General features: G+C 42.2%; 1 protein-coding gene across 2 annotated transcripts; it reads left to right on the forward strand.

The window, feature by feature from the left end:
* Positions 1-8963: 8963 nt before the first annotated feature.
* Positions 8964-11798, forward strand: LOC120028991. 2 transcript variants are annotated; one of them, XM_038974277.1, is made up of 6 exons: positions 8964-10181; positions 10306-10410; positions 10499-10570; positions 10711-10800; positions 10889-10960; positions 11484-11798. In XM_038974277.1, the coding sequence occupies exons 1-6, from the start codon at positions 8966-8968 to the stop codon at positions 11690-11692; spliced, it is 1764 nt and encodes a 587-aa protein (XP_038830205.1). In that variant the 5' UTR covers positions 8964-8965; the 3' UTR covers positions 11693-11798. The 2 variants fall into 2 exon arrangements, with proteins under 2 accessions (XP_038830205.1, XP_038830206.1); XM_038974278.1 differs by lacking the exons at positions 10711-10800; positions 10889-10960.
* The last annotated feature ends 14028 nt before the right edge of the window (positions 11799-25826 follow it).

Below are 25826 nucleotides of genomic sequence, written 5' to 3' on the forward strand. Positions count from 1 at the left end.
AATACTGAGCCAATAGCAGCATCTATATATTAGAAATGGCCTTAGGCCCCATAAAGTTCATAAACGAGATGGGCGTGGCCACCCTACCTTCATACTTGAGGCTTTAGCCAACCGCAAAATATATATACAGTACCAGTCAAATGTTTGGACACACATACTCATTCAAGGGATTCTATATTTTTACTATTTTCTACATTGTAGAATAATATTGTAGACATCAAAACTATGAAATAACACATATGGAATCACATAGTAACCAAAAAAGTGTTAAACAAATAAAAATATATTTGAGATTTGACATTATTTTAAGTAAACACCCTTTGCCTTGATGACAGCTTCGCACACTCTTGGCACTCTCTTCGCACACTCTTGACAGCTTCATAAGGTAGTCACCTGGAATGCATTTCAATTAACAGGTGTGCCTTGTTAAAAGTACATTTGTGGAATTTCTTTCTTTCTTAATGCGTTTGAGCCAATCAGTTGTGTTGTGACAAGGTAGGGGTGGTATACAGAAGATAGCTCTATTTGGTAAAATACCAAGTCCCTATTATGGCAAGAACAGCGCAAGTAAGCAAACAGAGACAACAGTCCATCATTACTTTAAGGCATGAAGGTCAGTCAATGAGGAAAATGTCAATAACTTTTTTAAAGTTTCTTCAAGTGCAGTCACAAAAACCATCAAGCGCTATAATTAAACTGGCTCTCATGAGGACCGCCACAGGAAAGGAAGAACCAGAGTTACCTCTGCTGCAGAGGATGAGTTCATTAGAGTTACCAGCCTCAGATTGCAGCCCAAATAAATGCTTCCCAGAGTTCAAGTAACATCAACTGTTCAGAGGAGAATGCGTGAATCAGGCCTTCATGGCCGAATTGCTGCAAAGAAACCACTACTAAAGGACACCAAAAATAAGAAGAGACTTGTTTGGCCCAAGAAACTCTAGCAATGGACATTAGACCGGTGGAAATCTGTCCTTTGGTCTGATGAGTCCAAATTTGAAATGTTTGGGTCCAACTGTGTCTTTGTGAGACGCAGAGCAGGTGAACGGATTATCTATGCATGTGTGGTTCCCACCGTGAAGCATGGAGAAGGAGGTGTGGTGGTGCTTTGCTGGTGACACTGTCAGAGATTTATTTAGAATTCAAGGCACACTTAACCAGCATGGCTACCACAGCATTCTGCAGCGATACACCATCCCATCTTGTCTGCGCTTAGTGGGGATATCATTTATTTTTCAAAAGGACAATGACCCAAAACTCACCTCCAGGCTGTGTAAGGGCTATTTGACCAAGGAGAGTGATGGAGTGCTGCATCAGATGACCTGGCCTCCACAATCAGCCGACCTCAACCCAATTGAGATGGTTTGGGATGAGTTGGACCGTAGAGTGAAGGAAAAGCAACCAACAAGTACTCAGCATATGTGAGAACTCCTTCAAGACTGCTGGAAAAGCATTCCAGGTGAAGCTGGGTGAGAGAATGCCAAGAGTGTGCAAAGCTGTCATCAAGGCAAAGGGTTTGAAGAATCTCAAATATAAAATATATTTTGAGTTGTTTAACACTTTTTTGGTTACAACATGATTCCATATGTATTATTCTCAGTTTTGATGTTTTCACTATTATTCTACAATGTAGAAAATAGTAAAAATAAAGAAAAACCCTTAAATGAGTTTGTGTGTCCAAACTTTTGACTGGTACTGTATATTAGAGTTGGCTTTAGGCACTTAAAGTCACAGATCTAGGATCAGTTGACCTCCACATAATGTTAACATGAGCCACTAATATCTTACTTCAGTATTGTCTATAGCAGTTTCTTCATTAAGACTTATATTTGGCCTTAATATACACTGCTCAAAAAAATAAAGGGAACACTTAAACAACACAATGTAACTCCAAGTCAATCACACTTCTGTGAAATCAAACTGTCCACTTAGGAAGCAACACTGATTGACAATAAATTTCACATGCTGTTGTGCAAATGGAATAGACAACAGGTGGAAATTATAGGCAATTAGCAAGACACCCCCAATAAAGGAGTGGTTCTGCTGGTGGTGACCACAGACCACTTCTCAGTTCCTATGCTTCCTGGGTGATGTTTTGTTCACTTTTGAATGCTGGCGGTGCTTTCACTCTAGTGGTAGCATGAGACGGAGTCTACAACCCACACAAGTGGCTCAGGTAGTGCAGCTCATCCAGGATGGCACATCAATGCGAGCTGTGGCAAGGAGGTTTGCTGTGTCTGTCAGCGTAGTGTCCAGAGCATGGAGGCGCTACCAGGAGACAGGCCAGTACATCAGGAGACGTGGAGGAGGCCGTAGGAGGGCAACAACCCAGCAGCAGGACCGCTACCTCCGCCTTTGTGCAAGGAGGAGTAGGAGGAGCACTGCCAGAGCCCTGCAAAATGACCTCCAGCAGGCCACAAATGTGCATGTGTCTGCTCAAACGGTCAGAAACAGACTCCATGAGGGTGGTATGAGGGCCCGACGTCCACAGGTGGGGGTTGTGCTTACAGCCCAACACCGTGCAGGACGTTTGGCATTTGCCAGAGAACACCAAGATTGGCAAATTTGCCACTGGCGCCCTGTGCTCTTCACAGATGAAAGCAGGTTCACACTGAGCACATGTGACAGACGTGACAGAGTCTGGAGACGCTGTGGAGAACCTTCTGCTGCCTGCAACATCCTCCAGCATGACCGGTTTGGCGGTGGGTCAGTCATGGTGTGGGGTGGCATTTCTTTGGGGGGCCGCACAGCCCTCCATGTGCTCGCCAGAGGTAGCCTGACTGCCATTAGGTACCGAGATGAGATCCTCAGACCCCTTGTGAGACCATATGCTGGTGCTGTTGGCCCTGGGTTCCTCCTAATGCAAGACAATGCTAGACCTCATGTGGCTGGAGTGTGTCAGCAGTTCCTGCAAGAGGAAGGCATTGATGCTATGGACTGGCCCGCCCGTTCCCCAGACCTGAATCCAATTGAGCACATCTGGGACATCATGTCTCGCTCCATCCACCAACGCCACGTTGCACCACAGACTGTCCAGGAGTTGACGGATGCTTTAGTCCAGGTCTGGGAGGAGATCCCTCAGGAGACCATCCGCCACCTCATCAGGAGCATGCCCAGGCGTTGTAGGGAGGTCATACAGGCACGTGGAGGCCACACACACTACTGAGCCTCATTTTGACTTGTTTTAAGGACATTACATCAAAGTTGGATCAGCCTGTATTGTGGTTTTCCACTTTAATTTTGAGTGTGACTCCAAATCCAGACCTCCATGGGTTGATAAATTTGATTTCCATTGACCATTTTTGTGTGATTTTGTTGTCAGCACATTCAACTATGTAAAGAAAAAAGTATTTAATAAGAATATTTCATTCATTCAGATCTAGGATGTGTTATTTTAGTGTTCCCTTTATTTTTTTGAGCAGTGTATATGACTTTGTGGTTGTGGGGGGGGGGGGGAATTTCAACTGCTGGCTGGAATTCTCACTCAACTGTACCACTAATATGAACCTGTTCTACAGACTCTTGTAGACTACTATGCACTGAAAAACAGTTAATATGTTACAAATCAAAGCTTAACATTGAAATATGTGATTTCAAATTATTAAGTTAAATTCAGATAGGCATGTTATGTGCTCTCTAACACAAACATAAAATGTGTTGTTATTGCTGTAGACCTTTTAACAGATCTAGGAGCAGTTGACCTCCACAGAATGTTAACATTAGCCACTAATATCTGACTTCAGTACAGTCTATAGCTGTTTGTTCATTAATACTTATATGTGGCCTTAATATACAGCATATGACCTGGTAAAGGAGAGGGGGATGGGAGCAGAGAAGGGGATGGGAGGCTGCTCAATGATTGGCTGTAGTGTAGGGTGTGTCATACAATGTATCAAAATTTCAACTGCTGGCTGGAATTTTCACTCAACTGTACCACTAATATGAACCTGTTCTACAGACTCTTGTAGACTACTATGCACTGAAAAACAGTTAATATGTTACAAATCAAAGCTTAACATTGAAATATGTGATTTCAAATGATTAAGTTAAATTCAGATAGGCATGTTATGTGCTCTCTAACACAAACATAAAATGTGTTGTTGTTGCTGTAGACCTTTTAACAGATCTAGTTGACCTCCACAGAATGTGCACATTAGCCACTAATATCTGACATCAGTATAGTTTATAGAGGTGTATCTGTCTGTCTGTGTCTTTCAGTTTCTATTTAGACTACATCAAATATGAAGAAGCTGTGCAGCCACACCATGTTCAACATGTTACCTAATTAGCTAGCTAGCTGACAATCTGGTTTACCTGTAGCATATAAACATTTGTTGGCACAGAAAGAAAGGGGATATGAAAAATGATTGATCAAATTCCTCCTGCCACTATCTGACTGGGTTAATAACTTAATATTAAGTTAATATGGACCCATTGTCTTAGACTTGAACTCTTGGACCAAACAGTGGGACTCTGATTTCAGCCATAGGGACTTGTGACTCGACTCCTGACTCAAACATTGGTGACTTTGACTCAACTCAGAGTAGCCATAGGGTCTTGTGAATTGACTCGGACTTATGCTTTTGTGACTCAACTACAACACTGCTGCCATTACATGGCTACTACTACTGCTTCAACTACCAATTCTAGCAAGTTGTACCCCAGGTTGGGTACACTTTTCTGCTGCTCCCTCAAAAGCATTAAGCAGACATTTTGATTATACCTCCCTCCCCATAACTCTCTGTTGGGGTGAGGCTTTCTACAAATATACACAGCAAGAGGATTACAACAGCTAACACAGGAAGCTGAAATCCTGGGGTCTGCCTTATGTTCCCTCAGTTCTACCCCAGTTTGAAAATGTGCTTTTCATCCATGACCAGGCCATGTTTCGGCCATTTTGCCGCACTAGGCAAGTCTGCAATAGACCTTCTCCTACCCGGAAAAGAAATAGGCCTATAGTGTACAATGTTGGCCTATAATGTCATTTTATAACTAGGCCTAACATTTGATAGCCTACCATTTGTAAAACATGCAGTTGCGTTGGCTTTATTAACCCAGTCCTGATTCCTGACAAAGGCTTATAGGGACTTGTCCTTTAAGATATGAACATCAGCTACCCATCAGCTACCCAATGTTATTATGAGTTTTCTTGAGGCTTTTTGCAAAGAGATCAATGCTGATGTAAAGGCCTACGTCTTCACAGCAGTACAAACCTGAAATCACGTATTATCATTACATTTTATTCCACATTGTGAAACCAGGGATCTAGTGGAGGATAAATGCAAATATGATAAAAAAAAAAGGCCTGTTATAAGAGAGAAAGAGAGATTGTGAGAGTAGCTGAGTGCCTATAGTGAGAGATGGCTGTTAATATCAGTAGGCTGTTTGAGTGGTCTGTGGGCAGGTAATTAATCTGATTGCTGATGGGTTAGGTTGCTAGATCGAATCTTAACCTGCCATAAGCTACTTTTGTGTCAGCAAGTCTCCCCAGTGAAAAATGTACATATCCACCACTCCATCTCTCATGTACAGACCATTCAAGTAGCTGCACTTAACACCTCACTGATACTGATTGTGTAAGCTACAAACCCAAATTGTCTAAGGAAATGTGGCTAACAGTAATAACATTGCAGACATATTCAGAAATCTGGGCTGATGGAATCATTGTTATGCATATCTACTGGCCATCATTTCCGCTTGAGGTCCTGCCCCTCCCCCACTGCAAAGTGCACAAAAGTACCAAACTATCAAAGGTTTTATAGGTCAACACAGTCCCCCCCTCCCCCGTCCTTTGTATATTATTTATATATACTTGTGTTCCCATATGTACTTCCTGTATTGATTTGTTGTTAATAAAAAATATTATAATAATAAAAGATACACAGTTCCCCCTCCCCCATGTTGCAGCATAAATCTCTGCTCAAGGTTGCCATGTACACTATTTTGTGGTTCATTGATGTACTTTTAAAACTTTGCGGCAGGTGAAAGGTTTTGGTCGCTAGGTGGAAGTTGTTATACTACTTCTATATTGCAACGTTACCAACATGGCATTTTTAAAAAATCATTAATTTCCCTGTATTCTGCTAAAATTGTGCTAGTGAAGGTGGGTTTTGAAGGCTGGTTTTGAGCAGACTCCTAGAAATTTGAAATTGACCTGGCATGCCTGTCCCTGCCTGAGCGTGATCACCACTGAAGTAGCTGTGCAGCACGTGTTTTAAGGAAGAGGATGGTTGCAGATGTTTGCATTCATGCAAGAAGGTAAGCTATTAACTAAACTGTTAACCAATATTTTAGCTAAAATTGTATTTGGTGTATTGACAAGCAATGCATGTTCTCGTTGTCTTTATTTTTAATGAATTAATGTCAGTCATGTATGTCTTTCGGTGGAATCCAACATGCATTGACATGTCTGAAAGCCTCATTGTGTCAGATATACTGCGTCATGACAGATTGAAATTGGCAGGTTTATCCAAACAATTCATTAATGTGCAATTGTTACTTTGCATGTTTCTACCTTATAGTTATTTGTGGCTTGCTAACGGTTAGTGTGCTAGCTAACTGTTAGCGTGCTAGCTAACGGTTAGCGTGCTAGCTAATGGTTAGCGTGCTAGCTAACGGTTAGCATGGTACCCATGCTAGTTAAAAAAAATATATGCTAGCTATGGTTGCAAGCTAGCTAATAAGTTTAGCATAATTGGTAAACGTGTCTTTGATTCAGAATACATGATTGTGGTTAACACAATGTTACATGCATTGGAAAATAATATTGCTATAGTGTAACAAGCTAGCAAGAAAAGCCAGTTCCTTTTCATCTGTTTTGTCAAGTCATAAGCCTGTATGTGTGTTAAAATATTTAAACCCCCTCATTAAATTCATGTATTGAAGTTGCGCCCGTTTTTTATAGCCCTTTCTTACCCAAATACCGTTTTTTACATTGAAATAATTCAGATGAAAATAAGAAATATGTTAAACTAATTAAGAAATAAGTGACCAGATTTTTTTTATTGAAAACCATGGACATTAGTTTGGGTGGGGGGAGGGGCGTGGTGGGGTTCCTAGTTCTTTTTTTTTTTTGCACATAAAAGAGTGAAACACCACAACAAGAATAAGGGTTGTGGAAAGTGTCCATTTTGGTAGGACTGTGACAATTCACTGTCTTGAAAAAATATATACATATATTGGCAGATTCTTTAACCAAATCCCTATTTCTTACACACATTTTTTAAGATCGAAAACATAATGGAAGATAAGAGTCCAGGAACCTACAAAGTAACCAATGCGGTATGTTTTCTGATTTGCCTAGTATTTAGAGTACGCTTGCCTTGCTTTAGCCAAACCACTCATACTGATTCTCTTTTAGTCCATCCATAAAAGCAGATTCAGCTTTAGTTGCATGCAGGAACTTGCATAATGTGCTTATGTTATGCTTATACTTGCTTTTTTACCTTGAAAGTAGTTTTAAAAAACAGAAATTGTAATAGATGTTTGTTGGACCTCTATTAGTCAATGATAACAGTCATTGGTGTCCCCCAGCCCATCCCCTGTTGTGTGCCGAGCAATCTTGTCATTCTATTAAGTCTCAACTATTCTTTTTGTCTTCCTTTACAAAGGCACTGCAGAGGCTAAGAAGGCGCATGGAAAATCTAAAGAAGCATAGTTCAACTTGTGAGGCCAGATTTGAAAAGGAAAAGATAAATCCCGAAGCGCAGGTTTGTCAGTTGTTTAGAATGAGGATACTGGGGATGGTTGAATCGTTATCATATCCTATTGCCTAATTTGCACATGACTAATATCATTTTATTGTATCCTTAGATGTCAGACACCGAGGCTGCCAGTACCTCTGAGGCTGCCAGTACTTCTGGGTCGATAGTCAATGTGTTGGATGATGCACCACCGTTGATCAGAACAGACAGTATATACGTAAGTTAAAGTGTCATTCAACACCAGCACATACTGTAAGTTCTTGTGAATCAGCTTTGTAAATCAAAGATGGGCAAGTCTGCACTTTCATCCCATATTCATAGTATTATAACATAAACAAGTAGAGGAGCACAGTCGTTACTAATCAAAATGTGCCGGTGTCCAAATACTTTGTCATCTGTCTAGTTATCCAATATAATTTTTTTCTTCAATACAGTTGACCAAAGCTATGCTTGGATACAAGACTGATGACTCAATAACCAGCATTGACAACAGTGAAGGTGATTATGTCCCAGGGCCATCAGAATCATCAGAGGAAGACAATTCTGATGATTTTTCAGAACCAAAGACAAGGGTGGACAGCAGTAAACACGTTGATTTAGTCTCAGAGGGAGACAGTTCAGATAAAATAGCAGGAGTCAAGAGAAGGAATCACTACAAGAAGACTAGCAAGAGATGCAGAAGTTCCTCAGAAGAAAACAGCTCAAATGAAGAATCAGAACTCAAGAGAAAGAATCAATATGCAAATACTTATAAGAGATGTACTAGTTCCCCAATGTCAAACACTAGCAGTGAATCATTGCTTGTAATGAATGTCTCAGAATTAGATGGATCCAAAAAGTACCACCAAAAAAAGCACTTCTGTCTGTTTTGCGAGCAACCGCAATCCAAAATTGCCCGTCATTTACAACGTAAACATGGGGATGAAATAGAAGTAGCTACTGCGCTTCGGTTTGCAAAGAGATCAAAAGCTAGGAGACTTCAGCTGAATCTTCTTCGCAAGAAGGGGAATCGGGCACACAACATTCAGGCACTTAAAGAAGGAAAGGGGGTTTTGGTACCATGTAAACAAACAAGTAATGACAAGACCAATCACCAGGACTATCAGCATTGTTTTGCCTGCCATGGGCTCTTTAAACGCAAATCTATGTGGAGGCATGTGGCAAGGTGCACACTAGCACAACACGTTCGAAAGGAGATGCCTGGCAAAACCAGAATACAGGCGCTCTGTGCTAATGCTCAACCGGTTGCTAAAGGAGTGAGTAACATGGCTCAAGATGATGTAGCCCATGCAGTAAAACAAGACAGATACATCTTGGCATTGGGTGAAAAAATGTACAACAAGAAAGGGGAGAACCCCTCACAACACCAGCACATTCGTCAAACTTTGCGAGAACTAGGGAGACTTGTGATTAAAGGTAGAAAGGTGACACCACTGAAAAAGATGAAGGATTATATCAACCCAAAACACTTCCAACACATCATAAAAGCTGTCAAAGAAGTGACTGGCTATGATGAAAAGACAAACAAATTCGAAAAAGCAACCCTGGCGACAAAGCTTGGGCAAAGCATCCAGAAAATTGCAGACATCATGGAGGGTGAAGCTCTTATTACCCAGAATGAAGAAAAGTTGAAGCTTGTCCGAGACTTCCAAGGCATCTACCGTCTTCGCTGGAATGAAATGATCTCTTCTGCTGCATATCGTACACTTGAACAGAAGAAATGGAACGCACCGCAGCTTATTCCATTAGCAGATGACGTTAAAAAAATACACATGTACTTAGATGAAAAGCAGAAACAATACTACAACCAACTGTGCGATGAGAAAACCTCAGGAAAATGGAGCAATCTAGCAAAAGTGATACTGGCTCAGATGATTATCTTCAACAGGAAAAGAGAGGGAGAGGTGTCAAAGATGTCTGTGGCAACATTTCACTCCAGGGACAAATCCCCACTTAACAAAGATGTTGCAGTGGCGCTAACAGAGGTTGAGAGACTACTCTGTGCACATTTTGAACGCATTGAAACCTGTGGGAAGCGTGGCAGGAAGGTGCCTGTAATCCTTACTCCAGTGATGGTGGAATCTTTAGAGCTGCTTATCAAAGAGCGGTGCTCATGTGGAGTGAGCGAAGGAAATATCTACTTATTTGCCAGGCCAGGATATGATACACATTTTCGGGGGAATGACTGCATCCGCGCCTATGCCAAACAATGTGGTGCCAAGTTACCTGAAGCATTGTCATCAACTAAACTACGAAAACAGGTTGCCACCCTCTCCAGAGTGTTAAATCTCAATGATACAGAACAGGACCAGTTTGCTGACTTCTTGGGTCACGACATTCGGATTCATCGAAAGTTCTACCGTCTTCCAGAGGGAACGCTTCAGTTGGCCAAAATAAGTAAAATACTGATGGCATGTGAACAGGGCAGATTGGCAGAGTTCAAGGGGAAAAGTCTGGATCAAATAACCATCAGTCCCAGTGGTAAGTTTACCCCCAGTGTTTAGTTTAATGGCAAAAAGTTTACACTGACAATAAAAACAAAGGTTTTGTTTTGCGCAGATTTAGCTTGCCTCAATTTAGCATTCTTCTTTTGGCCATCTTTTAGAAAAAAGCATGGCTGAAAATAATGAGGCTGCAGACTCTTGTTCATCAGAGAACGACTCTGAGAGAGAGGAGTCATCTGAAAAATCCTATGAAGAAAATCTGACCGGTATGCCTATACCTTACATAGATATGGACGTATTCTTAATTACAATGTCCTTTTCGAAAAATACATGTTTTCCACTGATGTTTTCCAGGAGAGATGTCAGCGATTCGGGCCAAACAGCCAATGACCAAGGGAAAGCTGGGACAAAAGAGAGGCTCACATGGTTAGACTGTTTCCTGCTGTCTTCAGTCAGTGCATTTTCACTCTGGCAAAAAATGCTGACTCTAATTTCTTGTGCACTGATTTAACTTGCTGCAATTTGCTTTTGTTTTTATTGTCTTTTACAAACTGTTATGTCTGAAGAAATTGATGCTGCAGCCACTGATTGTGCATCAGAGAACGACTCTGAGAGAGAGGAGTCGTCTGAAAAATCCTATGAAGAAAATCTGACCGGTATGCCTATACCTTACATAGATATGGACGTATTCTTAATTACAATGTCCTTTTCGAAAAATACATGTTTTCCACTGATGTTTTCCAGGAGAGATGTCAGCGATTCGGGCCAAACAGCCAATGACCAAGGGAAAGCTGGGACAAAAGAGAGGCTCACATGGTTAGACTGTTTCCTGCTGTCTTCAGTCAGTGCATTTTCACTCTGTAGTGTCAACGTATAGTACAGTGCTGGTCCAGATCAATCCTGTCTTCATCAGTTGGTGTATTTCCAACCATGCCAGTACAGAACGGATTAGTTTGGATTGGACACAAGTCAAGACGTTAGATCTGAACTAGTGTGTCAGGATAGATGATAACACAGAAGGATTACCACACTTTACATTGTTTTTCCTGGGGGAGGGAACTTAATTTAATAAGTATTGCTTTTATTAGAAGGTTTACATTGCAAACAATTTGATGGGCTTAGATTCCATACAGATTGAGTCTGCCTTGATGTCAGCATTGCACATTCTTCTCTCACATCCTTATCTATGTAGTTATTTAGTTGGGATTGTTAGTTTAACCTCAACACACTGCAGATACAGCTGCAACCTGGTAGAGTTAATACAGAGAGATGTTCAAGTACTGTATTGTACTCAACCTTTATTTAATGTAGTCATTCATAATGTCATCTCTTTCCAAAGGTGCCAAAGGAACAAAAAGGTTTTGGTCGACAATAGAGGTGGATGCAGTTGAAGATTCCTTGATGAATTTTATCCGAATGGGAAAAACGCCTGGAAAACAAGACTGTGAGAAATGCATTGCTGCTTCTGGCCAAGCGCTAGTAAACAGGGACTGGAGAGCAGTAAAGTTCTATGTACACAACAGAATAGTTGCAGATCAGAGAAAATAAGTGTATAAGATGCTTCTATCTTGGTGTACCTCTGAGGATTTAATGGGACTTACTTGACTTAAGCTCATAGGCAGTTGATGAATGTCCTCCATCTCACTCTGTTTGGGGGAGGTTTTCCCGGGTGGGTTGTTCACTTTTGGAGTGACTAAGGTCTCAAGAATACAAAGCCTGTTGACTTTGAATGTTACAGAAAAATAAAATACATTTTTCTAAACTATTTATCTGTTACTTGGATATAATGACTCCATTACTGAAATGGTTGTTCCAGTTTAAATACTTTACAGTAGAACTACACTACAGAAGAACTACACTACAGTAGAACTACACTACAGCCGTTGAGTTGCCATCCGTGTTGCATCATTGTGGCATTCTACATGCAATATTTTCAGTCATAAAATAGAATGAATGCATCTAATATCGATGTAATAAATGTATCACTAGTCACTTAAACAATGCCACTTTATATAATGTTTACATAGCCTACATTACTCATCTCATATGTATATACTGTACTCTATACCATCTACTGCATCTTGCCTATGCCGTTCGGCCATCGCTCATTCATATATTTATATGCACATATTCGTATTCATTCCTTTACACTTGTGTGTAAAAGGTAGTTGTTGTGAAATTGTTACATTACTTGTTAGATATTACTTCACGGTCGGAACTAGGAGCACAAGCAATTCGCTACACTCGCATTAACGTCTGCTAACCATGTGTATTTGACCGATTTGATTTGATTTGATTTGCAATGTGCGGTTCCAGTAGGTGGTAAAATTACAAGTGGACTTTTTTCAAGAAGTCAGCAACTTTCGGTGATTTCCTCATATTAGATTTTTTTTCTAGCTCATGAGTGTAATTTCTGTACTTCTATGATGTCTGGAAAGCAGGGTCCTAAAAAGGTATGTAAATGTGAGGAGTCCTAAATTGGTTAGAAATGCAAGACTGTGTGTGTGTGTGTGTGTGTGTGTGTGTGTGTGATGGGTTACCTTGGGTGCCAGCGCCTTCATTAATTAATGAATGAATTACTCCCTGAAAAGGTTATTTAGATGACACATCATGATCAGACTGAAGGCAGACTGTGTGTGTATATGTGTGTGTGTATATGTATGTATGTATGTGTGTGTGTGTGTGTGTGTGTGTATATACGTATGTGTGTGTGTGTGTGTGTGTGTGTGTGTGTGTGTGTACGTTTGTGTATGTGTGTGTGTGCCTGTGTGTGAGTGTGTGTGAGTTGGGGTGGTCAGTTGGGCTGACGGGGTAGAGGAGTGGTAGAAGAGCCTCTGTGTCTTCGCCTGGCGTACCCAAGTCACTAATCACAGAGACACACTCATTGGACCCTCCCTCACCTTGACGCTGCAGCCAACCCCTCAACTTCAAATCAAATCAAATCAAATGTAATTAGTCACATGCTTTGTAAAACAACAAGTGTAGACTAACAGTGAAATTCTTACTGACGGGACCATCTCAACAATGCAGAGAGAAAGAAAATACACAGGGTAGCAGCGCCGAGTCGATATGCAGGGGTACGAGGTAATCGAGGTAGATATGTACATATACAGAGCATTCGGAAAGTATTCAGACCCCTTGTCTTTTTCCACTGTTGTCCCATTGATGTGGATAGGGGGCTGCTCCCTCTGTTGTTTCCTGAAGTCCACGATCATCTCCTTTGTTTTGTTGACGTTGAGTGAGAGGTTGTTTTCCAGGCACCACACTCCCAGAGCCCTCACCTCCTCCCTGTAGGCTGTCTTGCCGGTGTTGGTAATCAGGCCTACTACTGTTGTGTCGTCTAAAAATTTGATGATTGAGTTGGAGGCGTGCATGGCCACGCAATCATAGGTGAACAGGGAGTACAGGAGAGGGCTGAACACGCACCCTTGTGGGGCCCCAGTGTTGAGGACCAGCGGGATGGAGATGTTGTTACCTATCCTCACCACCTGGGGGCGGCCCATCAGGAAGTCCAGAACCCAATTGCACAGAGCGGGGTTGAGACCCAGGGCCCCAAGCTTAATTATGAGCATGGATGGTACTATGGTGTTGAATGCTGAGCTATAGTCAATGAACAGCATTCTGACATAGGTATTCCTCTTGTCAAGATAGGATAGGGCAGTGTGCAGTGTGATGGCGATTGCATCGTCTGTGGACCTATTGGGTCGGTAAGCAATTTGAAGTGGGTCTAGGGTGTCAGGTAAGGTGGAGGTGATATGATCCTTGACTAGTCTCTCAAAGCACTTCATTATGACAGAAGTGAGTGCTACGGGGCAATAGTCATTATACTTTTCCTTCTTGGGTACAGGAACAATGGTGGCCACCTTGAAGCATGTGGGGACTGCAGACTGGGATTGAATATGTCCGAAAACACTGCGCATGCTCTGAGGACGCGGAGAAGGAAGTCCTTGGTAGCGAGCTGCGTCGGTGGCACTGTATTATTGTAACGTCTGTCTATGTCTTCCTTCTCATCTGACGAGGAGAGGCGAGAAGGATCGGAGGACCAATACGCAGAGTGGTACGTTTCCATGTTTTAATATAATCCACCAAAAACAAGACACAATACAAAATAACAAAAGAACTAACCGAAACAGTCCCGTGTGGCAACAAACACTGACACGGAAGACAAACACCCACAAACCAACAGTGCAAACAGGCAACCTAAATATGGCTCCCAATCAGAGACAATGCAAAACACCTGCCTCTGATTGAGAACCATATCAGGCTAAATGAACAAACCTAAACATAGAAACAAATAACATAGACTGCCCACCCCAACTCACGCCCTGACCATACTAAATAAAGACAAAACAAGGGAAAATAAAGGTCAGAACGTGACAATTATTCTCAAAGCAGGCAAATAAGGTGTTTAGTTTGTCTGGAAGCAAGACGTCGGTGTCCGTGACGTGGCTGGTTTTCCTTTTTAAAACTTTCCACTTTCTCCACTGCTGTCCCGTCGATGTGGATAGGGGGGGTGCTCCCTCTGCTGTTACCTGAAGTCCACGATCATCTCCTTTGTTTTGTTGACGTTGAGTGAGAGGTAGTCCGTGATTGTCTGTAGACCATGCCACATATGTCTCGTGTCTGAGCCATTGAATTGCGACTCCACTTTGTCTCTATATAGCTTGTTTGATTGCCTTGCGGGGGGTATAACTACACTGTTTGCATTTGGCCATATTCCCAGTCATCTTTCCATTGTTAACTGCGGTGGTTCGCACTTTCAGTTTTGCGCGAATGCCGCCATCCGTCCAAGGTTTCTGGTTAGGGTAGGTTTTAGAAGTCACAGTGGGGACAACATCTCCTATGCACTTCCTTATAAACTCACACACCGAATCAGCGTATACGTCGATATTATTCTCTGAGGCTACCCGGAACATATCCCAGTCCGCGTGATCAAACCAATCTTGAAGTGTGGATTCCGATTGGTCAGACCAGCGTTGAATAGTCCTTAGCACGGGTACATATTGTTTGAGTTTCTGCCTATAGGAAGGGAGGAGCAAAATGGGGGAGGGCCTTGTATTCATAGTGGAAGTTAGAGTAGCAGTGAGGGGACCAGAAGTCCTCACAAGGATAGTAAAACAAGGAATTGGGGACATTCCACCAGTCCCCACAAAGAAAAATACTATTTTAGGCTTTTGGTTTAGGTTTAGAATTAGGGTTAGAGGCCAGGGTTAGGAGTTAGGGTTAGGGAAAATATGATTTTGAATGGGAATCAATTGTTTGGCCCCCACAAGGATAGTAAAACAAACATGTGGGTGTGCGCGTGCGTGTATGCAGATGTGTGTCTCTCTCTCTCTCCCGGTCTCTCTCATGTTCAGGACAGAGCAGCTGGTAGGTAGTCAGAGAGGAGTTTATTTCCTGGTCAAGCTAGATTACATGGTTAATAGTTCTGTATTATTGTTGGCTGTGGTCCAGGGCTGTAATTAACCACAGCTGCAGCTAAAGCGCCTCTGCTTAGAGACAGATAACAGAGAGTGGACTACACATCACTAGTTTACAAACAGATCCCTCTTCTCGCCCCCTTTCACTAGTTTACAAACAGATCCCTCTTCTCGCCCCCTTTCACTAGTTTACAAACAGATCCCTCTTCTCGCACCCTTTCACTAGTTTACAAACAGATCCCTCTTCTTGCCCCCTTTCACTAGTTTACAAACAGATCCCTTTTCTCGCACCCTTTCACTAGTTTACAAACAGATCCCTCTTCTCGCCCCCTTTCACTAGTTTACAAACAGATCCCTCTTCTCGCACCCTGTCACTAGTTTACAAACAGATCCCTCTTCTCGCCCCCTTTCACTAGTTTACAAACAGATCCCTCTTCTCGCACCCTTTCACTAGTTTACAAACAGATCCCTCTTCTCGCACCCTTTCACTAGTTTACAAACAGATCCCTTTTCTCGCCCCCTTTTCCTTCAACAGCACTGATATTCAGCGGTGTGGACTCGAGTCACATGACTTGGACTCGAGTCAGACTCGAGTCACAAATACGATGACTTGCAACTCGACTTTGACTTTAACACCAATGACTCGTGACTTAACTTGGACCCATGTATCTCCATGGAAATATTAAGTTAATTTTTAGAAGCATTCATGATTTGCGTAAATGTAATATACTAACTATTACTCGTTAAAAATGGTATTACATTTGGTGAGGAGCACATTATGACTTGTTTAGGACTCGAAACTCAAAGTTTAGGACTTGACTTGATACTTGTCGGTCCTGACTTGAGACTTGACTTGGGACTTGTCGGTCCAGACTTGAGACTTACTTGTAATTGTAAAACAATGACTTGGACCCACATCTGCTGAAATGAAACAACTGGAGAGTTGATAGCAAGGAGAGAGAGAAATACAGACAGAAAGATTCACATATATATACATATATATATATACATATATATATATATATATATATATATATATATAAAGTCAGAAGTTTACATACACCTTAGCCAAACACATTTGAAATCACGTTTTTCACAATTCCTGACATTTAATCCTAGTAAAAAAAATCAGTCTTAGGTCAGTTAGAATCACCACTTTATTTTAAGAATGTGAAATGTCAGAATAATAGTAGAGAGAATTATTTATTTCAGCTTTTATTTATTTCATCACATTCCCAGTGGGTCAGAAGTTTACATACACTCAATTAGTATTTGGTAGCATTGCCTTTAAATAGTTTAACTTGGGTCAAACGTTTCGGGTAGCCTTCCACAAGCTTCCCACAATAAGTTGGGTGAATTTTGGCCCATTCCTCCTGACAGAGCTGGTGAAACTGAGTCAGGTTTGTAGGTCTCCTTGCTTGCACACGCTTTTTCAGTTCTGCCCACACATTTTCTATAAGATTGAGGTCAGGGCTTTGTGATGGCCACTCCAATACCTTGACTTTGTTGTCCTTATGTCATAACTTTGGAAGTATGCTTGGGGTCATCGTCCATTTGGAAGACCCATTTGCGACCAAGCTTTAACTTCCTGACTGATGTCTTGAGATTTTGCTTCAATATATCCACATAATTTTCCTCCCTCATTATGCCATGTATTTTATGAATTGCACCAGTCCCTCCTGCAGCAAAGCACCCCCTCAACATGATGCTGCCACCCCCGTTCTTCACGGTTGGGATGGTGTTCTTCGGCTTGCAAGCGTCCCCATTTTTCCTCCAAACATAACGATGGTCATTATGGCCAAACAGTTATATTTTTGTTTCATCAGATCAGAGGACATTTCTCCAAAAAGTACGATCTTTGTCCCCATGTGCGGTTGCAAACCGTAGTCTGGCTTTTATATGGCGGTTTTGGAGCAATGGCTTCTTCCTTGCTGAGTGGCCTTTCATGTTGTTGATATAGGACTAATTTTACTGTGGATATAGATACCTTTGTACCTGTTTCCTCCAGCATCTTCACAAGGTCCTTTGCCGTTGTTCTGGGATTGATTTGCACTTTTTGGACCAAAGTACGTTCATCTCTAGGAGACAGAACGCGTCTCCTTCCTGAGCGGTACCTTCAGACATTTGGAAATTGTTCCCAAGGATGTTCCAGACTTGTGGAGGTCTACCATTTTTTTTCTGAGGTCTTGGCTGATTTCTTTTGATTTTCCCATGATGTCACGCAAAGATGCACTAGGTTTAAAGGTAGGCCTTGAAATACATCCACAGGTACACCTCCAATTGACTCAAATGATGTCAATTAGCCAATCAGAAGCTTCTAAAGCCATGACATAACTTTCTGGAATTTTCCAAGCTGTTTAAAGGCACAGTCAACTTAGTGTATGTAAACTTCTGACCCACTGGAATTGTGATACAGTGAATTATAAGTGAAATAATCTGTATGTAAACAATAGTTGGAAAAGTTACTTGTGTCGTGCACAAAGTAGATGACCATAATCATTTTGCCAAAACTATCGTTTGTTTAACAAGACATTTGTGAAGTGGTTGAAAAACAAGTTAATGACTCCAACCTAAGTGTATGTAAACTTCCGACTTCAACTAATAAAAAAGAATTATATATATATATAATTATTATTTTTTTTTTTTATATTTTCAACTGCTGAGATTCAGCTCACATGTGTAGGAGACACAGAGTGAGTGTAGTTTAGTAGAGGGGGGTGTGGCTCTACCACAGCACAGAGCTAAGTAGAAGTCACTGATCACTGATCTAATATCATTGAATGCAGGTGTGTCCCAAATAAACAGCTTTCACAATCCATTAATGTCGGATGAATGATTACTTCAGGAAGAAGGGGAAAATGCTGCATTTTCCAAGTGTACGTATGTATATATGTATGGATGGATGTAGGAACAGGACGTGTGTGTGTGTGTGTATGTGTGTATGTGTGTGTATGTATGTATGTGTGTGTGTGTGTGTGTTGGAACAGGGTGTGTGTGTGTGTATGTATGTATGTATGTATGTATGTATGTATGTATGTATGTATGTATGTATGTATGTATGTGTGTGTGTGTGTGTTGGAACAGGGCATGTGTGTGTATGTATGTATGTATGTATGTATGTATGTATGTATGTATGTATGTATGTATGTATGTATGTATGTATGTATGTATGTATGTATGTATGTTGGAACAGGGTGTGTGTGTATGTATGTATGTATGTATGTATGTATGTATGTATGTATGTATGTATGTATGTATGTATGTATGTATGTATGTATGTATGTATGTATGTATGTGTGTATGTATGTATGTTGGAACAGGGCGTGTGTGTGTGTATGTTGGAACAGGGCGTGTGTGTGTGTGTGTGTGTATGTATGTATGTATGTATGTGTGTATGTATGTATGTTGGAACAGGGCGTGTGTGTGTGTATGTTGGAACAGGGCGTGTGTGTGTGTGTGTGTGTGTGTGTGTGTGTGTGTGTGTGTGTGTGTGTGTGTGTGTGTGTGTGTGTGTGTATGTTGGAACAGGGCCAGTAAAGGTCTGAGTTAACAGTCAGAGAACACGTCTAAACAGAATCCCAACCAGTCAGTCAGTCATTCTGTGAAGGTTGGGTCAAAGCAGGAAGTTATTACAGCCATGACAGCTGGCCACCCTCTGGCTTGTCATTACAGCGGGGCGGTAGGTAGCCTAGCGGTTAGAGCGTTGGGCCACTGGGCCAGTAACCGAAAGGTTGCTGGATCAAATCCCTGAGCTGACAAGGTATAAATCTGTGGTTCCGAGAGACTGAAAAACAGCTTCTATCTCAAGGCCATCAGACTGTTAAACATCAATCACTAACATTGAGTGGCTGCTGCCAATATACTGACTCATCTCTAGCCACTTTAATAATGAAAAATTGATGTAATAAATGTATCACTAGCCACTTTAAACAATGCCACTTTATATAATGTTTACATACCGTACATGACTCATCTCATATATATATACTGTACTCTATACCATCTACTGCATCTTGCCTATGCCGTTCGGCCATCGCTCATTCATATATTTTTATGTACATATTCTTATTCATTCCTTTATACTTGTGTGTATAAGGTAGTAGTTGTGAAATTGTTAGATAACTTGTTAGATATTACTGCATGGTCGGAACTATAAGCACAAGCATTTCGCTACACTCGCATCAACATCTGCTAACCATGTGTATGTGACAAATAAAATTGGATTTGATTTGAAATGCTTCCAATAATTTTCCCCATAGGGGATTTTAGAAACACTTAAAATAAGGACTGTGTTTCATGTAGTCTTACCCAGGCGTGACGTTTTGATAACCATGTAAATGTCTCTCGGAAAAGGTGACTTATTCACCTGTATTTACCCCCCCCCCCCAAATTATATGCTAATTGGCTGCTAATGTGGCTATCATAAAGAACTACAAATGCCATGATGATCTGGACGAGACTGACGAATCGAGGCAAAGGTAAGAATCTCTGGATTAACTATCTAATGTTAACTACATTTAGTAATGAATAAATTGGCAAAATATCTTTAAAATGGACAATTCTGTAAACTGTCTTGTGCAAGTTTTAAAATGACACACTACCTGTTAGCAAAGGTGTCAGCTAGAGATGACATACAGGAGCTTGCTGGGATATGTAGTCTTGCATGATGTCTAATTAGCATTTTTGAATCTGAGAGTAAATAGAGCTGAATATATTGATAAAAGTCACCTTGTCTGAGAGAGATTTACATGGTTATCAAAACATCACGCCTGGGTAAGACTACATGAAACACAGTCCTTATTTTAAGTGTTTCTAAAATCCTCTATGGGGAAAAATTATTGGTGGAAAAACGATTGGAACCGTTTCCCTGTTTGACCGCTCGGTTTTATGACACCTCCACTGTGGGGCTCTATAGACAATGAAAGGACCAACAACGGTTGTTGTAGGTTTAGACAAAGGAGACAAGCGCTGTGGCTTCAAGCGCTGTGGCTTCAAGCGCTGTGGCTTCAAGCGCTGTGGCTTCAAGCGCTGTGGTTTCAAGCGCTGTGGCTTCAAGCTCTGTGGCTTCAAGCGCTGTGGCTTCAAGCGCTGTGGTTTCAAGCGCTGTGGCTTCAAGCTCTGTGGCTTCAAGCTCTGTGGCTTCAAGCGCTGTGGTTTCAAGCGCTGTGGCTTCAAGCGCTGTGGCTTCAAGCCAGTCAGGTGACAAGTGTTTGTGTAGTGTGTAAGGTACAGCAGGCCAAATATACTGAACAAAAATATAAACGCAACATTTAAAGTGTTGGTCCCATGTTTCATGAGCTGAAATGTTCCATACGCACAAAAAGCTTATTTCTCTCAGATTGTGTGCAAAAATGTGTTTATGTCCCTGTTAGTGAGCATTTCTACTTTGCCAAGAAAATCCATCCACCTGACAGGTGTGGCATATCAATAAGCTAATTAAACAGCGTGATCATTACACAGGTGCACCTTGTGCTGGGGACAATAAAAGGCCACTTTAAAATGTGCCGTTTTGTCACACTATACACAATGCCACAGATGTCTCAATGTCCACCAGAGCTGTTGCCTGAGAATTGAATGTCAATTTCTCTACCATAAGCTGCCTCCAACATTGTTTCAGAGAATTTGGCAGTACCTCTAACCAGCCTCGATGGGGGGGGGGGGGTGCTGAGGAATATTTCAGTCTTTAATAAAGCCCTTTTGTGGGGAAAAACTCATTCTGATTGTCTAGGCCTGGCTCCCCAGTGGCTGCACCCCTTCCCAGTCATGTGACATCCATAGCTTAGAGCATAATGGATTTCAAATGAATTATGTCCTTATATGAACTGTAACTCAGTAAAATCTTTGAAATTGTTCCATGTTGCGTTACACACACACACACACACACACAGACACACACACACACACACACACACACACACACAGACAGACACACACACACACACACACACACACACACACACACACACACACACACACACACACACACGTGAGACAATAGCAAACACACAAACCTAACTGTGCTCAGCAAAGTGAACCCGAGGCAGTCTGGCATAGTTCTTTGACTATTCCTCCATCCTAGTTTGTCCTCCTTTCTTTTGGAGCAAGGTACAAAATAAGGTCACAACAGAAGACAAACCGGGTGCGTCAGCATGTTTAGTTTAGGAATGGAACATTCTGATTAATGAGACACAGGTGTTTCAGTCCCATCAGACACTATCTCCTATGAGTCTGCATTTTACTGACAGTGGCACTTTTTTAATTAGAAATAAAAAATGTATTTGGCTAATAGCAGGGCGGCTTGTATTGATCCATTTTATTTATTTTTATTTAACTAGGCAAGTTAGTTAAGAACAAATTCTGATTTTAAATGACGGCTTAGGAACAGTGGGTTAACTGCCTTGTTCAGGGACAGATTTTTACCTTGTCAGTTCGGGGATTCGAATCTAGCAACCTTTCGGTTACAAGTCCAACGCTCTAACCACAAGACTACCTGCCGATCCATGAGGCAAAGGGGTTTAAAAGGTGAGAAAATATCAGTCTCACTGCAGCCAGTGAGTTTGACACAGAGGTGGAGATCTTCAACCGTGAACAGAATTCAATGTCTGTAGCCACAAGCCAGCTGTTCCTCTCACTGTTTCACATCTCATTGTTTCTCAAATGGCGGGTCAAGTCCTACTAGTGTGTTTCGGTCCTGTCGGGTGGTTTTGTTTTGCGTCAGATGGGTCACGATGACGTTCAACAGTACTTTCAGTGGGTCAAAGTTCAAAACAGTTTGAAAGTCACTGATCCATCTGAACCAAATCTCTCTCTAGTTGAAATTGAAGGTTCCCTGATGATCATGAACACAGCCAGACTGTGTCCACAGCAGATAGACAGGGTGCCCCTTAAAGGACGCTGCTGTGCCACCTCATATCGTATATATGATGGAATAAAGTACCATATTTCCCTCTGGGGTCCCCCTGCTTGTCCTCTGGAGGCATACACACACACACACACACACACACACACACACACACACACACACACACACACACACACACACACACACACACACACACACACACACACACACACACACACACACACAGGGGTCCACTGCCTGCCCGTTTGTCCTCTAGAGAGAGCGAGAACTTTGTTATTCAAGTCTCCATGCCTCTACCTCCCTTCTTGCCTCTTGCCACCCGTATTCTGTCACCCTCAGCCCACCTCGACCTCACCCCAACTTGCCCTCACCCACACACTCACCCCACCTTGCCCTCACCCTCATCTTCTGACTGTTACCAGGGCTAGCTAGCAGCAAGCTGACAGTGCCACAAAGAATGAAGGAAGAAGGAGGAGGGTGAGGAGACAGAGGAGGAGGGTGAGGAGACAGAGGAGGAGGGTGAGGAGACAGAGGAGGAGGGTGAGGAGACAGAGGAGGAGGAGAAGCAAACTGGCAGGACATTACGCTTTCATGCTTCAGCGCGTGTTGATTCAAAACTGCTATTGTCTGTCCAGCCCAGAGATGTCCTATTTGAGCACTATAGACCCCTGCCAACCACACAGTCCAGTACACACCTGGAAGTTCAAACATGTGCAAAGACACACACACATAAATACCACAACAACAATAACCACCTGTTGCTTGCACACACACACACACACACACACACACACACACACACACACACACACACACACACACACACACACACACACACACACACACACACACACACACACACACACACAGCTAGCCACTCAAAGCCAGGAAATCAAAGCCTGTCTCTATTCATACGACCAGTGTGGTGAAAGCTGCTGGCTTCCTGTGCAAGTTCCACCACAGAAACCTGGGGTCCTGGCGACAGGAGCCCAACACTCCCAGCATCAATAACTCCAGTCCCTTTGTCTCACACACAAAGGCTGTGTGTGGAAACGCCAAGAGAAAAAGGATTCCACTCTTAATTCCTCCCTCGTTCCCCCTCCCTCGTACCCCATCTCCCTCGTTCCCCCACTCCCTCCCTCCACCCCCTCTCCCTGTTATGAAAGGAAAGTCAACAGTCTTGCAGAGAAAGAGTTGGAGCTCTAGGACCTAGGCGTATCGGGTTGAATAGACCTAGGTGTATAGTATAGGGTTGAATAGACCCAGGTGTATAGTATAGGGTTGAATAGACCTAGGTGTATAGTATAGGGTTGAATAGACCCAGGTGTATAGTATAGGGTTGAATAGACCCAGTTGTATAGGGTTGAATAGACTTAGAACTATAGACCTACTGTAGGCGTATAGGGTTGAATAGACCTAGGTGTATAGCATAGGGTTGAATAGACCCAGGTGTATAGTATAGGGTTGAATATACCCATTTGTATAGGGTTGAATAGACCCAGGTGTATAGGTTGAATAGACCCAGGTGTATAGGGTTGAATAGACCCAGTTGTATAGGGTTGAATAGACCCAGTTGTATAGGGTTGAATAGACCCAGGTGTATAGGGTTGAATAGACCCAGGTGTATAGGGTTGAATAGACCCAGGTGTATAGGGTTGAATAGACCCAGGTGTATAGGGTTGAATAGACCCAGGTGTATAGGGTTGAATAGACCCAGGTGTATAGGGTTGAATAGACCCAGTTGTATAGGGTTGAATAGACCCAGGTGTATAGGGTTGAATAGACCCAGGTGTATAGGGTTGAATAGACCCAGGTGTATAGGGTTGAATAGACCCAGGTGTATAGGGTTGAATAGACCCAGGTGTATAGTGTTGAATAGACCCAGGTGTATAGTGTTGAATAGACCCAGTTGTATAGGGTTGAATAGACCCAGGTGTATAGGGTTGTATAGACCCAGGTGTATAGGGTTGAATAGACCCAGGTGTATAGTATAGGGTTGAATAGACCCAGGTGTATAGGGTTGAATAGACCCAGGTGTATAGGGTTGAATAGACCCAGGTGTATAGGGTTGAATAGACCCAGGTGTATAGGGTTGAATAGACCCAGGTATATAGGGTTGAATAGACCCAGGTGTATAGGGTTGAATAGACCCAGGTGTATAGGGTTGAATAGACCCAGGTGTATAGGGTTGAATAGACCCAGGTGTATAGTATAGGGTTGAATAGACCCAGGTGTATAGTATAGGGTTGAATAGACCCAGTTGTATAGGGTTGAATAGACTCAGTTGTATAGGGTTGAATAGACTCAGTTGTATAGGGTTGAATAGACCCAGGTGTATAGGGTTGAATAGACCCAGGTGTATAGGGTTGAATAGACCCAGGTGTATAGGGTTGAATAGACTCAGTTGTATAGGGTTGAATAGACCCAGGTGTATAGTGTTGAATAGACCCAGGTATATAGGGTTGAATAGACCCAGGTGTATAGGGTTGAATAGACGAAGGTGTATAGGGTTGAATAGACCCAGGTGTACAGTATAGGGTTGAATAGAACCAGTTGTATAGGGTTGAATAGACTCAGTTGTATAGTGTTGAATAGACCCAGTTGTATAGGGTTGAATAGACCCAGGTGTATAGGGTTGAATAGACCCAGGTGTATAGGGTTGAATAGACCCAGGTGTATAGGGTTGAATAGACCCAGGTATATAGGGTTGAATAGACCCAGGTGTATAGGGTTGAATAGACCCAGGTGTATAGGGTTGAATAGACCCAGGTGTATAGGGTTGAATAGACCCAGGTGTATAGGGTTGAATAGACCCAGGTGCATAGGGTTGAATAGACCCAGTTGTATAGGGTTGAATAGACCCAGGTGTATAGGGTTGAATAGACCCAGGTGTATAGGGTTGAATAGACCCAGGTGTATAGGGTTGAATAGACCCAGGTGTATAGTATAGGGTTGTATAGACCCAGTTGTATAGGGTTGAATAGACTCAGTTGTATAGGGTTGAATAGACCCAGGTGTATAGGGTTGAATAGACCCAGGTGTATAGGGTTGAATAGACCCAGGTATATAGGGTTGAATAGACCCAGGTGTATAGGGTTGAATAGACCCAGGTGTATGGGGTTGAATAGACCCAAGTGTATAGGGTTGAATAGACCCAGGTGTATAGGGTTGAATAGACTCAGTTGTATAGGGTTGAATAGACCCAGGTGTATAGGGTTGAATAGACTCAGTTGTATAGGGTTGAATAGACCCAGGTGTATAGGGTTGAATAGACCCAAGTGTATAGGGTTGAATAGATCTGTGCAGGATAGTGTTTCAGTGCCATCCACACACACAACAGCCATAAACTGGATAAACAGTACAACCCATTGAATTATTGATAATTGGCGGATGCAGAATA

Source organism: Salvelinus namaycush, chromosome 34 (genome assembly GCF_016432855.1).
Source record: "Salvelinus namaycush isolate Seneca chromosome 34, SaNama_1.0, whole genome shotgun sequence".
Lineage (NCBI taxonomy): Eukaryota > Metazoa > Chordata > Actinopteri > Salmoniformes > Salmonidae > Salvelinus > Salvelinus namaycush.

Excerpts from the sequence above, each read along its gene's own strand:
- LOC120028991 (XM_038974277.1), top strand. The coding sequence starts at position 8,966 with ATGGCTCAAGATGATGTAGCCCATGCAGTAAAACAAGACAGATACATC. Across the intron at positions 10,182-10,305 it reads AATAACCATCAGTCCCAGTG|AAAAAAGCATGGCTGAAAAT; the intron begins GTAAGTTTACCC and ends GCCATCTTTTAG. Across the intron at positions 10,571-10,710 it reads ACAAAAGAGAGGCTCACATG|AAATTGATGCTGCAGCCACT; the intron begins GTTAGACTGTTT and ends TTATGTCTGAAG.